Source organism: Protopterus annectens, chromosome 9.part0 (genome assembly GCF_019279795.1).
Source record: "Protopterus annectens isolate FY-2018-M chromosome 9.part0, PAN1.0, whole genome shotgun sequence".
NCBI classification, from domain to species: domain Eukaryota; kingdom Metazoa; phylum Chordata; order Ceratodontiformes; family Protopteridae; genus Protopterus; species Protopterus annectens.
Window position 1 is genome coordinate 52,286,706 of NC_056743.1, and position 12,942 is coordinate 52,299,647.

The 12,942-nt window shown below is 44.7% G+C and overlaps 1 protein-coding gene across 2 annotated transcripts in view; it reads right to left on the reverse strand.

Annotated features, from left to right (window-relative positions):
• The window catches only part of PRMT3 (protein arginine methyltransferase 3), a 2,672,092-nt gene that overhangs the window by 2,199,038 nt on the left and 460,112 nt on the right, over positions 1–12,942 (reverse strand). For both annotated transcript variants that reach the window (XM_044082552.1, XM_044082550.1), the window contains exon 8: positions 7,623–7,688. In XM_044082552.1, the coding sequence (XP_043938487.1) occupies positions 7,623–7,688 (66 nt within the window). The remainder of the gene's footprint in view (positions 1–7,622; positions 7,689–12,942) is intronic.

The following is a 12,942-nucleotide window of genomic DNA, read 5'->3' on the forward strand; positions in this document are numbered from 1 at the left end:
GAAGGTTTGGTGAAGGTACGTACAGAGGACCAAACCCTGTTCTAGCCCTGGAGCTGGAATCCAACTTGTAATGTTTGGTGAAGGGTTGGTGAAGGTATGTACAGAGGAGCAAACCCTGCTCTAGCCCTGGAGCTGGAGTCCAATTTGTAATGTTTGGTGAAGGTTTGGTGAAGGTACATACAGAGGACCAAACCCTGCTCTAGCCCTGGAGCTAGAGTCCAATTTGTAATGTTTGGTGAAGGTTTGGTGAAGGTACGTACTGAGGACCAAACCCTGCTCTAGCCCTGGAGCTGGAGTCCAACTTGTAATGTTTGGTGAAGGTATGTACAGAGGACCAAACCCTGCTCTAGCCCTGGAGCTGGAGTCCAATTTGTAATGTTTGGTGAAGGTTTGGTGAAGGTACATACTGAGGACCAAACCCTGCTCTAGCCCTGGAGCTGGAGTCCAACTTGTAATGTTTGGTGAAGATTTGGTGAAGGTATGTACAGAGGACCAAACCCTGCTCTAGCCCTAGAGCTGGAGTCCAATTTGTAATGTTTGGTGAAGGTTTGGTGAAGGTACATACAAAGAACCAAACCCTGCTCTAGCCCTGGAGCTGGAGTCCAATTTGTAAAGTTTGGTGAAGGTACGTACTGAGGACCAAACCCTGTTCTAGCCCTGGAGCTGGAGTCCAACTTGTAATGTTTGGTGAAGGTTTGGTGAAGATATGTACAGAGGACCAAACCCTGCTCTAGCCCTGGAGCTGGAGTCCAATTTGTAATGTTTGGTGAAGGTTTGGTGAAGGTACGTACTGAGGACCAAACCCTGCTCTAGCCCTGGAGCTGGAGTCCAACTTGTAATGTTTGGTGAAGGTATGTACAGAGGACCAAACCCTGCTCTAGCCCTGGAGCTGGAGTCCAATTTGTAATGTTTGGTGAAGGTACATACTGAGGACCAAACCCTGCTCTAGCCCTGGAGCTGGAGTCCAATTTGTAATGTTTGGTGAAGGTACATACTGAGGACCAAACCCTGCTCTAGCCCTGGAGCTGGAGTCCAACTTGTAATGTTTGGTGAAGGTTTGGTGAAGGTACGTACTGAGGACCAAACCCTGCTCTAGCCCTGGAGCTGGAGTCCAACTTGTAATGCTTGGTGAAGGTTTGGTGAAGGTACATACTGAGGACCAAACCCTGCTCTAGCCCTGGAGCTGGAGTCCAACTTGTAATGTTTGGTGAAGGTTTGGTGAAGGTACGTGCAGAGGACTAAACCCTGTTCTAGCCCTGGAGCTGGAGTCCAACTTGTAATGTTTGGTGAAGGTTTGGTGAAGGTATGTACAGAGGACCAAACCCTGCTCTAGCCCTGGAGCTGAAGTCCAATTTGTAATGTTTGGTGAAGGTTTGGTGAAGGTACGTACTGAGGACCAAACCCTGCTCTAGCCCTGGAGCTGGAGTCCAACTTGTAATGTTTGGTGAAGGTTTGGTGAAGGTACATACTGAGGACCAAACCCTGCTCTAGCCCTGGAGCTGGAGTCCAATTTGTAATGTTTGGTGAAGGTTTGGTGAAGGTACGTACTGAGGACCAAGCTGCTGCCTCCAGAAGAGAAGAGCAATCAATGCCTTGAAAAAGGCTGCTGAAGCGGAAACAGATCTGGTGGGATGGGCTTTGATGGATGAACTCAAATGTTTTCCATAAAAGGAGTAGCAAAAGGCAATAGCCTTAGAAATCCAAGAGACAATTGTCTGTTTAGACATGGCCTTGCCTAGGGCAAATGATGAAAGGAGACAAAAAGTTGATCAGACTGTCTGAAGGATTTGGTCTTGTCTAAGTAGAACCTCAGTTGCCTATGAACATCCAAGGAATGCAAGGTCCTTTCTGAAGAGTTCTGTGGCTGAGGGTAGAAGACAAGCAAATTAATGGTCTGATTTAGAGAGATCTCATTAACTACTTGTGGTATGAAGGAAGGGTTAGTCCTTAGGGAAACCCTTAACTTTACGGAAGACAAGGTAGGGAGGTGAGGCCATAAGTGCTTGGATCTCGTATACCCTTCTGGCAGAAGTGAGAGCCACTAACATGACTGTTTTCCAAGTACAAAACCTGAGAGTGGAAGAATGGGCTGGCTCAGAGAGAACTAGTGTAAGTTTTTCCAGCACAAAGTTAAGGTCCCAAGGTGGGGGAATAGGCTTATGAGGAGGCCTGATATAAAGGACCCCTTTCAAAAGCGCCTTGACATCTAGCCTGGAAGTCAGAGATGGAGTCAGGAGAAGGCAAGCGGAGATGGCAGAAAGATGCACTTTTACTGAAGAAAAAGTCAACCCTGAATGCAGCAATTCACACAGGTAGGAAAGTACCAGTGGAACAGAAACTTGGGATGGGTCCAGTTTACTCTCATGTCACCAATTGCAGAATATTTTCCATTTAAATGCATAGTTTCTCCTAGTACTTGGTTTTCTGGTCTCCAAACTCTATCACCCACACAGTTAGACTGAGATTGAGAAGGTAGGGATGAATATGGGACCTCTTGTCTTGTGAGAGTAGAGCAAAGCAGTGAGGTAACCTGTGGTGATTGCCCCGGGCTAGATGAAAAAGTAGAGGAAACCAATGCTGTCTTGGCCAGAAGGGAGTCACCAACAGGATTTTTGTTTTATCCTTCTGTACTCTCAGGACAACTTTACGAATCAATGGAAATGGGGGGCATAAAGGAACATTCTTTCCCAGGAGAAGGAGAAGGTGCCCACCTTCCAGGCTTGTGGATGGGGAAGCCTTGTGCAAAAGAGGGGTAATCTGTCTTTTCTGGGAGGAGGCAAACAGATCTGCCTGAGGAATACCTCACCTATGAACTAGATCCAGAATCACCTCCCTGTGAAGCATCCGTTCGTGGGAGGGTGTTAAGGTCCTGCTCAGGGTGTCTGTCATCATGTTGTCTTCTGATGGGATGTAGAATGCCTGCAAATAAATCTGTAGGGCTGTTGCCAGGGACCAGATCTGAACTGCCAGACTGCAAAGATGGTAGGATTTTGTTCCTCCCTGTTTATGTACCACAGGACTGTCATATTGTCTGTGATGACCTGTAATGTGCCTGGCAGAAGGATCTCTTGAAAAGCTTGAATTGCCAAGTAAAGGGCCCTTAATCTTTTTAGACTGATGTGGTTCCTTCTTTCTAGAATGGACCATTCCCCCTGCACCTTGTGCTGGATGTTGGCACTGTGAAGGACAGACCCCCAACTTAGATCTGATGCATCTGTGTAAAGGTGCTGCTTGAGTGGAGGAATCTGTAAATGCACCCCTTGATTGAGGGTGACAGTAGAGATCCACCAGATGAGTTCCTTTTTTAAACAGGGGAGAAGAGGAAGATTCACTTCTAAGGGATGAAGGTGTTAATTCCAAGAATTTCTCAATAACCACTGAAACTTCCTCATGTCCATCCTGGCTAAAGGGAAAATGGAGATCAAGGAAGCCATGAATCCCAGGACTCTCAGAAATTCTCTGGCTGAAATGAATGGTAGTGGTAGGAGGGACTGGAGAAATAGGGTGAGAAATTCCACTTTCTGGGCAGGGACAAAGACTGACATCAAGTCTGTTCTTATCCTGCATCCCAGGAAAACAAGATCTTGTGAGGGAGTCATTTGGGAGTTTAAGTGATTCACAGTGAACCCTAGATTTTGGAAAATCCTGCAAACCCAGTTCAGATATTGAGACAGGGTGACAGAATCCTGGTGTAGGATCATTAGATCGTCTACGTAAGAGTAAATATGTATGCCCTGTAGTCTGCAGTATGCAATGACCAGGGCTAGACATTTGGTGAATACTCTTGGGGCTGTGGACAATCCTAAGGGCAAGGCAGAGAACTGAAAATGTGAAGAACCCACAAAGAAACGAAGCCATTTCCTGTAAGTGGGGTGAATAGGGATGTGAAGGTATGCATCCTTCAGATCCACGGAGGCCATAAAGGCTTGCTGAAGAATAAGAGGAAGAAGGTGCTGTAATGTGAGCATTTTGAAGGTTGGCACCTTGAAGAAGAGGTTGAGGAAGGATAGGTCTTGGATGCGTCTCCAAGGACCATCCTTTTTGGGACTCAAAAACATCCTGGTGTAAAACCCCTTGGTTAAGTGGTCACTGGGTACTACTTCTATAGTGCCCTGAGAGAGCCGTTGTGTCAGGATGGTGGGGAATAATGAAAGCCAACTGGAAGGAGGTTCTGGAACTCCCTGGAATGGTGGAGATTCCCACCAAGTCATGAAATATCCTCTCTTGATGATGGAGAGCACCCACATGTCCGAGGTAATTTTCTGCCAGGAAGGTAGGGATAGGATTAGGCGTAGAGAGAGGGGAGTGGAGGTGTGTAAGGGAAGAGAGTCACAATGGAGGAGATCTATCTGCATCTGGCTGCCTCTGAAAGGATGAAGGTTTTGAGGTGGATGAAGATCTAGGAGCAGATGGTTTCCTAGGTTGTCTTCATCCTCTGGAATGAGTAGCAGATGAATGGGAGGACTGCCTCTTAAAGCTGGGTTTTTGGGGGTATCTCCTATGGAATCTGGGAACCGGTGACACCAGTAAATGTTTCAGATTCTGCAAGTCTTTTCCTTTTTCCTGCAGTGACATAAGTAGCTCTGCAGAGGCAGCTCCAAAGAGTGCTGATTTATACAAAGGAGCATCTGACAATTTTGCTTGGACATCCAAGGGCAAAGGTTGCAGTCTCAACCATGAGAACCTCCTTAACACTGAACCAGATGCAGCCAATTTGGAAGAGGCTTCAACAGCACTTGATTGAATGTCTAGTCACCGTGTTTAGAAGGGTGTCCTGCTGAGCCTTGGCTGGTGAGTCAGGTATGTCAGACAACAGAGTAGAGTTCTTGGTCAGGGAATCCACGGCAAAGTTGGCCATATGAGTTTGATAGTTAATTGCTCTTATGGCCAAGGTAGAAGTAGTACATACCTTCTTCCCCAACCTATCCAAAAACTTACTATCCTTATCAGTGGGAAAAAAAGAGAAGAAAGAGGTAGTTGCCTTGAAGATTTGTCAGCTGAAACTGCAATAACAGCAGGATCTGATGGTGGATTCTTAAAATGGTACCGCTCCTTTGTAGACACTTTTTAAAATCTGTCTGGTCTCTTGTTAGCAGGAGGCTGTGACTCTGGGCTTTGGGAAGCAGCTGAGAAGGCATCCTGGAAAGCTGGGAGTAAAGGAGAAACTGCAGATGGTGAAGACTGCTCCACCTGCAGGAGTTCAAAATATCTTTTCTTGGTCTCAGAAACATCTGAGGCTTCCCACTTAAAATGCTGCCTAAGCAGGGAAATAGTGTCCCCAAAGGAGAAATATTATCCTGGGGAGTCAGGGGTGAGGGTCTCTTCTTCCTCAGGAGTAGCAAAATCCTTAGGGGACTCAACCTGAGAACAATATGTGAGGGATTCATCTGAGGAGGAATAGTCTTCCTCAGATTCTACCTATGAAGCTAGTAGTTGACCTGATTGGAAAGTCGGTCTGGAGTACCTGAAAGGCCTTGAATAAAGTCTAATAAAAGGTCTCCCAAGCTGGAGTAGGATCTTTAGCCCTGTGTTTTTCCTTCTGTTTCCTGTCTAAAGAGGTGGAAGGAGCAGGAGCAGAAGTAGGCCTGGGTGCTGACGTTGGAATGGATGGCAAGGCAGCAGACGGCCCTCCGATGCCATGAGCCACGGTTCCCCCTCACCACTAGGAGCTGTGGTTGTAATGCCTCAACGGACGTACTCTGGATACCCGCTGCACTGACTTCTATTTCAGTTCCTGATAAAAGGGAGGTATCCAAAGTCCAGAACAATCCTGGGCTAACACTCGCCTTGAGAATCTCAGTGGATTCCTGAGGCACAGCTTGGACATCAGGCCTAATTTTTTTAGCCTTCTTCCTTGGTGGCTTGTCTGAGGTGCCTGCTCTGCCTTCCATCCTAGATGCTAAGCAACAAAATCGCTGATTCTCTAAATAGAGATTTAAAGCCAACAAAAGGCTTCTAAGGGTTTTGGGGACAAAAGATTGGCAAATATCACAGGACCTGTAGCTGTGACCTGCCCTTAAACAAAATAAACACTGACCGTGCAAGTCCTTATGTGGAATTTGTCTTCCACAAGTGCATTTTCCCTTCCTAGATGACATGCATCTGAAACAGGTAAAGAAACAAGCAAAAAACAAACTGAAGTCTGAAGTAAAAAAAATGCGGATTACTGGAGCTGGCGATCGGATGCCTGAAACACACTGTGGCAGAAAAGGTCTAATCTGGGTACATGCAGACGTCACAGATAAAGCCAGCATTAGTTTATGGCTCTTACATGCAAAGTCGCAAGTATCCCTGCTTTCAAGACTTTGGTATACTGGCCGGATGTCCGGTGCTGCACGTAGCAGCTCCCCAAGGTGAAGAATACTGCAACATGAGAACAGGACAATGAGCATGTAATACAGTGCTTTTACAGGAGTACGGCTGCTATACAGGTAATTCCAGTTGGGCCAACCCAGAAGGATCTGAGGTGCTGTATCCTGTTCAAAATGATCTTCTGGGGGTAATGTGCTGGTGTCATCTCCATGTTACTTAGTCAATCAATGCAGCAGTTACTCATTACTCATATTTTTAATTAGCTATGTAAACTACTAGTAGCTGTACTATTTCTACTACAAGTTTAAAAGAATCAGAAAGTAATATATTAATAATTAATAATATATTAATTCAAAACAATGAAAATGATGGCCTACAGCCAGCCAGCAGAATGCTTACTGCAAGATGACAGAGGTAGAAATATTTTTTGAATAAACCAGTTCCTTTAAATTAGTCAGCATTCATTATACCACGTTCACTGCATTATTATATACCACATTCACTGCATTATTATATACCATGCTTTAAATTAGTCAACATTCACTATACCACGTTCACTGCATTATTATATACCACGTTCACTGCATTATTATATACCACGTTCATTGCATTATATACTAGGTTCACTGCATTATTATATACCACGTTCACTGCATTATTATATACCATGTTCACTGCATTATTATATACCACGTTCACTGCATTATTATATACCACGTTCACTGCATTATTATGTTCTCAAGTGTACTATTCTTGTTTTCTCAATTACATTTTCGATATTCTGCTGCAACTCCCAGGCAGTGGCTGAAATAGGTCCACAATGGATCAGACCACTACCCCGGTTAGCTAACAAACAAAATAAATAAAAACTGAAATATAAAATACCACAGAACCATTTTTAAATCAGAAAATTAAAACTCTATTAAACTCTTATAGATTTCGGACTAGTTACACTCAATTTTCCAAGATTAGCCTATAAATTCTGTTATGAAATGCTTTTCATAATATATAAAGCTCTTTTGTCACTATGCCCTACTCTGATCAAAATATTTCCTGCTACCTACTGTAGCATCTGGTGGAATGATTCTAAAAAAAACTGCATGGAGAAATGACTCTACTGATCTCTTTTGCTGTTATCACTGACCTCTTAATGCTTCCAACAAAGTAACATTCAAATGTATAAGCCGGTGTACATTAATCCAAAGGCTGTCAAGCTACTGCTGACCTCCCAGAGCTACCTAGCCCTGGAGAGATTTGTTGTACAACTTAGCAACTCTACAAAAAGCTAACTGCCACCATGACCTACTTACCTTGTCCTTGAATATATTTGGGTTCTTGTAGATGAAGTCCCTGTAGCTTTCTGTTCTGACCTTGTCCTGGAGAATAAAGTAAAACACAAGTGTTCAGGTTTTGGATGTTTATACAGGTAGCCTGCCAAGCCATCAATTAAGACAGCTTTGCCACTTAAAAATATAAAAAAAGAAATGTAGTTCTTACTAAACAAGTCTCTTTGCAGCTCCAACATAAATGCACTTAAGATTAACGCAGAGTTTTTCACAGTACACCAAACATTTACACATATATGCAGTGTTAATTTCTAAAGAGGATTCTAACAAAGCTCCTGACAAAAATAAAACAATACTTTCAGAGGCCTTGGACTGCACGGTACCTCCTCTTACAACTACAACTGCAGGGAACGACATAACAGCTTCACCTTCAATTCTAGCAACAAGGATAAAAAACAGCTTCATCTTTCTTCCCAGGCAGTAGTAAGTGTAGTTGGCTTTTCCCTCTCAGGGGTCAGCTCCCTTCCCCTCATTGCAATACCACTGGGATTGCTTTCTTTGTTCCTTCAAATGTATGCAACTCCAATTAAAGTTCTCCCCACACTTTCATTCCCAAACATCACAAATGTGCTGTGCACTAGACCACTGCAATTTAAATACCCCTATGTGCAGCTGTTTCTCATCATCGCTAACAACCTTACTTGTTTCTGGACAAATCTTCTTCAAGGAGCAATCCACCACTATGCTATCTGACCCTTCTAGGCCAACTCATTTAAAGAGAACACTATGCGACAAACGTTACACTGAATAACCTTCCTTTTCTAAAAGGAAATTAAATATAAAACGAATTCTATTACAAATAAATACATATGTTCATTGATACATAAATAAAATAAATAAATGGATGCTGAATAATTAGGTGCACCTCTTTTAATTCATCCACAAATTCTGACCCAGAGGGGTTCTAGCTTCTTGAATTAGTAGCTTCTTATTTACAAATGATACTTACCTCTTTCAATGACACTAAAATTTATGTGAGCTGCCTGGCTTCATGGAGCACAGAGAATGCAACCCAAGTGACCATGGCTCATTTAGTGGCCTTGGTATTGCAACAGCCAGGCTGGCAGGGGGAGGGAAGCGAAAGGGTTTGGGCTAGTCACCTCTTCTGGGGTACAGCGGAGTTTGTGTGCACTTAGTAGGCACACAAGACAGTGTGATCTCTCTCATACATACCATAGTGCCCACTGTTCTTATTGTACAGGAGGTAATGAATGGGGCCACTAGCAGGAAACGTATCTTACAGAAGAAAGGGGGCACCCCACATGGACATACATTTCTTGCCTCTCCCCATTGCGTTGCTGGGTGCATGTGGACAGCGACAGGAAGAAAAACATAAAAGTGCTTGAGCTACCCCTAAAGGCTACAATAATGATGGCCTCCTTTCAGTAGACTCTCATCCAGTGAAGGTGTGTGTGTAATGATTTCATTGTCATCATGTAATGTCTACATGTCAGTGACTCTTACCAGTTTTTTTTTTCAAGTCTTTGCCCCTGCTGTCTGCCAACCAACAGTCCATCTATCACTCTTGTCGGTTGGCGCAGTGGTGCAGCGGTAGCATCGTCACCTCAAAGCAAGAGGCTCTCCGGTTCAATTCTCAGCTGGGGTGCCTTCTGTGTGGAGTCTGCATGTCCTCCCTGCATACGTGTAGGTTTCCTCAGGATGCTCCGGTTTCCTCCCACGTTACAAAGACATGCGTCTGGAGCATTTCTCCCAAGGCCTCCACTGAAAATTGGCTTGTTCCAAGTCAGACTTTCCCGGTTAAAAGTTAAATAAATAAAATAAAATCGTCAGCTGATTTTTTTCCTTCACTGCACACTAATTAACAAGTTGATTTGAGCTCCCCCAGCATGAAACAGAAAATGAGAAAAAAAAAGGCACCAAAACTGCAATTTTGGGTTTCATTTTGCCACTGGCTAGTAATTACAATGCCCGGATATCAGCAATGAAGGCATTTGGAGAACCTGAGAGAAAATTAACCAGAAAAGGAGAAGAGAAAACTCTGGTTGGGAAGAATCCTGCAGCCAGACAGCAAAAAGCAGTTCAAATTTCAGCTTTGGTACGGGACAGGGCTTCCAGTAATTTAAATAAAAAAAGAAACAAATGCACTCAGAGGTCTTTAAAATAAATGAAACACTGAAGGGAAATTTCAACTGAAATAAAAAGCTGGAAAAATAGAAGAAGCTGTAACTAGCTAGTTAAATGAACTGATAAAACTGCAAATAACAGAAGATGAAATGCAGAAATGTCAGACTGAATATGAGGCTTCTCAGGAGGAGCAGTTTCAAGAAATAGTTGTCAGAGGACAGCATGCACAGAGAAAACCTGAGATTTTCTGTTTTACCAAAGAAAGTGTAAGGAACAGACTGCATTACTTTTATTAAAGTATAAATGGACTGGTGCTCCACAGCAGGATTTCTTAATTGAAAGGTCAGACACTGTATGTATACTCCAAATCTGGCCATAAGAAAGCAGACAAGTCCTGCATTAGCAAAGATGCAATAGTACCAGCAGAAAGAGTTGGTCCTGCCAAACATATGGCCAAAAAAAGAAGTTATGTTCTTACCATAACGTTCCATCTGAGTAGTAAGACTTCATTCTTCTGCACATATGGGTATACGGATCCGATTCGGATCCGAGCCGGCAAAACTTTTCAAGCGTTGGCTCCGAGCTCCAAGCTCCTCCCTTACCTATATTACATCAATTCCTCCTATCTAGCCCCAGATCGAGTTTGCTGACACTAAGTGGCAACATAACCACAATCCTAAACAGGAAAAACCTGAAGAGTGAGGGGGATGGAGGGAGGGAAGGTGCAGAAGAATGAAGTCGAACTACTTAGATGGAACGTTTTGGTAAGAACATAACTTCTTCATCTGAAGTAGTTGACTTCATTCTTTCTGCACATCTGGGACAGGGGCCCAGCTACTAGTATTCCTGTGAGGCCCTTATGGAAGGATATTTCTGAGCACCGCAGAGCCAAAGACTTCATTCTTTCTGCACATCTGGGACAGTGTCCCCAGCTACTAGTATTCCTGTGAGGCCCTTATGGAAGGATATTTCTGAGCACCGCAGAGCCAAAGGATGCTCTCCCTCTAGAAATAAGATCCAATTTATAATGAAAGATGAATGTCTGTGAATTGGCCCAAGTAGCTGCTGCACAGATATCGTCTAATGGAACTCTTGACCAGAAAGTTGCAGAAGTAGCCATTGCTCTAGTGGAATGAGCCTTCAATACACCAGGAGGAGATAAACTTTTGCCCTTATAAACCTGTGCAATACAAAGAGTGATCCACCTTGCTAAGGACACTTTCGAAACTGCTTTGCCCAAAAATGGTTTCGAAAAAGAGAGAAACAATTGATCTGACTTCCAGAAGGGTTTAGTCCTATGGAGGTAAAAACAAAGCTGTCTATGGATAATAAATGAAGCTTACGTTCACCTCTGTTTTGGAAATTTGGGAAGAAGACTGGCAAATTTATAGACTGATTAATATTGGCTGCTGAGGACACCTTGGGAAGAAAGGAAGGGTTTGTATGCAGCGAAACCCTATCCTTGTGGAAAAACAAATAGGGGGGGCAAGGAGGATAAGGCCTGCAACTCCGAAACTCTCTTGGCTGACGTGATGGCGACCAAGAAGGCTGTCTTCCATGACAAAAACTTCATCAGAACTGAACCGGCTGGCTCGAAAGGGGGAGAGGTCAAGGCCTGAAGGACTAAAGTCAGATCCCAGGGGGGCACCGTTTCTTTAACTGGTGTTCGCAATAAAAAAGTGCCCTTCAGGAAAGCTTTACACAATTTGGCAGAAGCCAGAGCAACCTTATTTTCACCCAAATGAAAATTAGAGATGGCAGCCAGCTGAACCTTAATGGTAGAAGCACTTGCGCCTGATCGAAAAAGATCAGCCAGAAAATCCAGTATGACCAGAACGGGGGGTGTAAACGGGTTCAGATTGTGCTGAGAGGCCCAAACGCAAAAATGTCTCCACTTGCTATTGTAGAGTTTCCTAGTGGAGGCTTTAAGAGAAGCTACTAGAATATTCTTAACAGGGGACAAAGGTCCGGAGTCCTGATGATCATGGGAACTGGAGCAGCCACACCGTCAGCTTCAGACTGTCCAGGCTGGGCAGGGGCAAGCCCGACGGGTGAGAAATCAGATCCGGGCATGGATCTAGAGTCCATGGAGGAGCCAACAGGCGAGACCATAGGAACGGAAACCACACTTGACGAGGCCAGAAGGGAGCTATGAGAATGACTTTGCACTGCAGCCAGCAAGCTCTATGAAGGAACTTCAGAATAAGAGGTAACGGGGGATAAGCATACAGTAGCCCGGGAGGCCAAGCATGGACCAAAGCATCCCTGGGGACATCCCCCAGAGGGGGGATCAGAGCGAAGAAGTTGCTGCACTTCACGTTGGAAGAAGATGCAAAGAGATCGCAGCAAGGTTGACCCCAAACACAGAAGATCTTCTCCGGCACTGATTGTTTCAGTGACCACTCGTAAGGCAGAAGGATTGCCCTGCTGAGACTGTCCGCTAGAATGTTGGAGCGTTCCGGGATGTGCGTTGCTGTCAGAAACCGGCTGGTGGATATGGCCCACTCCCAAATCCTCATGGCCTTGTGACAAAGGGGGTAGGATTGGGTTCATCCCTGTTTGTTTATATACCAGACTACAGACATGTTGGCTACCATCCCCATTGGTAGGACAGGGTGGAAGGCTCTCAATGCTAAAAGCACTGCCCTCATCTCCAGGACATTGATGTGTAGCTTGGTCTCTGGAGGGGACCACATGCCCTGGACTGTTCTTCCCAGGAAGTGCTCCCCCACCCGAGCTGGGAAGCATTCGTGGTCACCGTGGCTTGAGCCGGAGGGGCTAGAAAGCTGTGCCCCGCGAAACTGTCCGCTGATTGCAGCCACCACTGGAGTGACGTTCTGCATGTCTGATTGATTCAGATGTGGAAATTCATCGGAAGGTCTAGCCAGGACCATTGAACTGCTCAATTCCACTGAAGGGCTCTCATGTGAAGATGTGCAAGAGGGAGGATAGAAATTGTGGCTGCCATTGAACCCAGGGCCCTGAGAATATTGGCTGCTGTGACTACCAAGTGATCCAAGATAGCCGATATATGGAGTCTGAGATTTTCTATCCTTTCCGGGGTGAGAAAAATCTTTGACTGAATCGAATCCAACTGTGCCCTGATGAAGTCTATGATCTGAACCGGAGCCAGGTGGGACTTGTTGATATTGATCGTGATGCCTAACTTGTGAGCCAGACTGAGGAAGTAGTGTAGGGC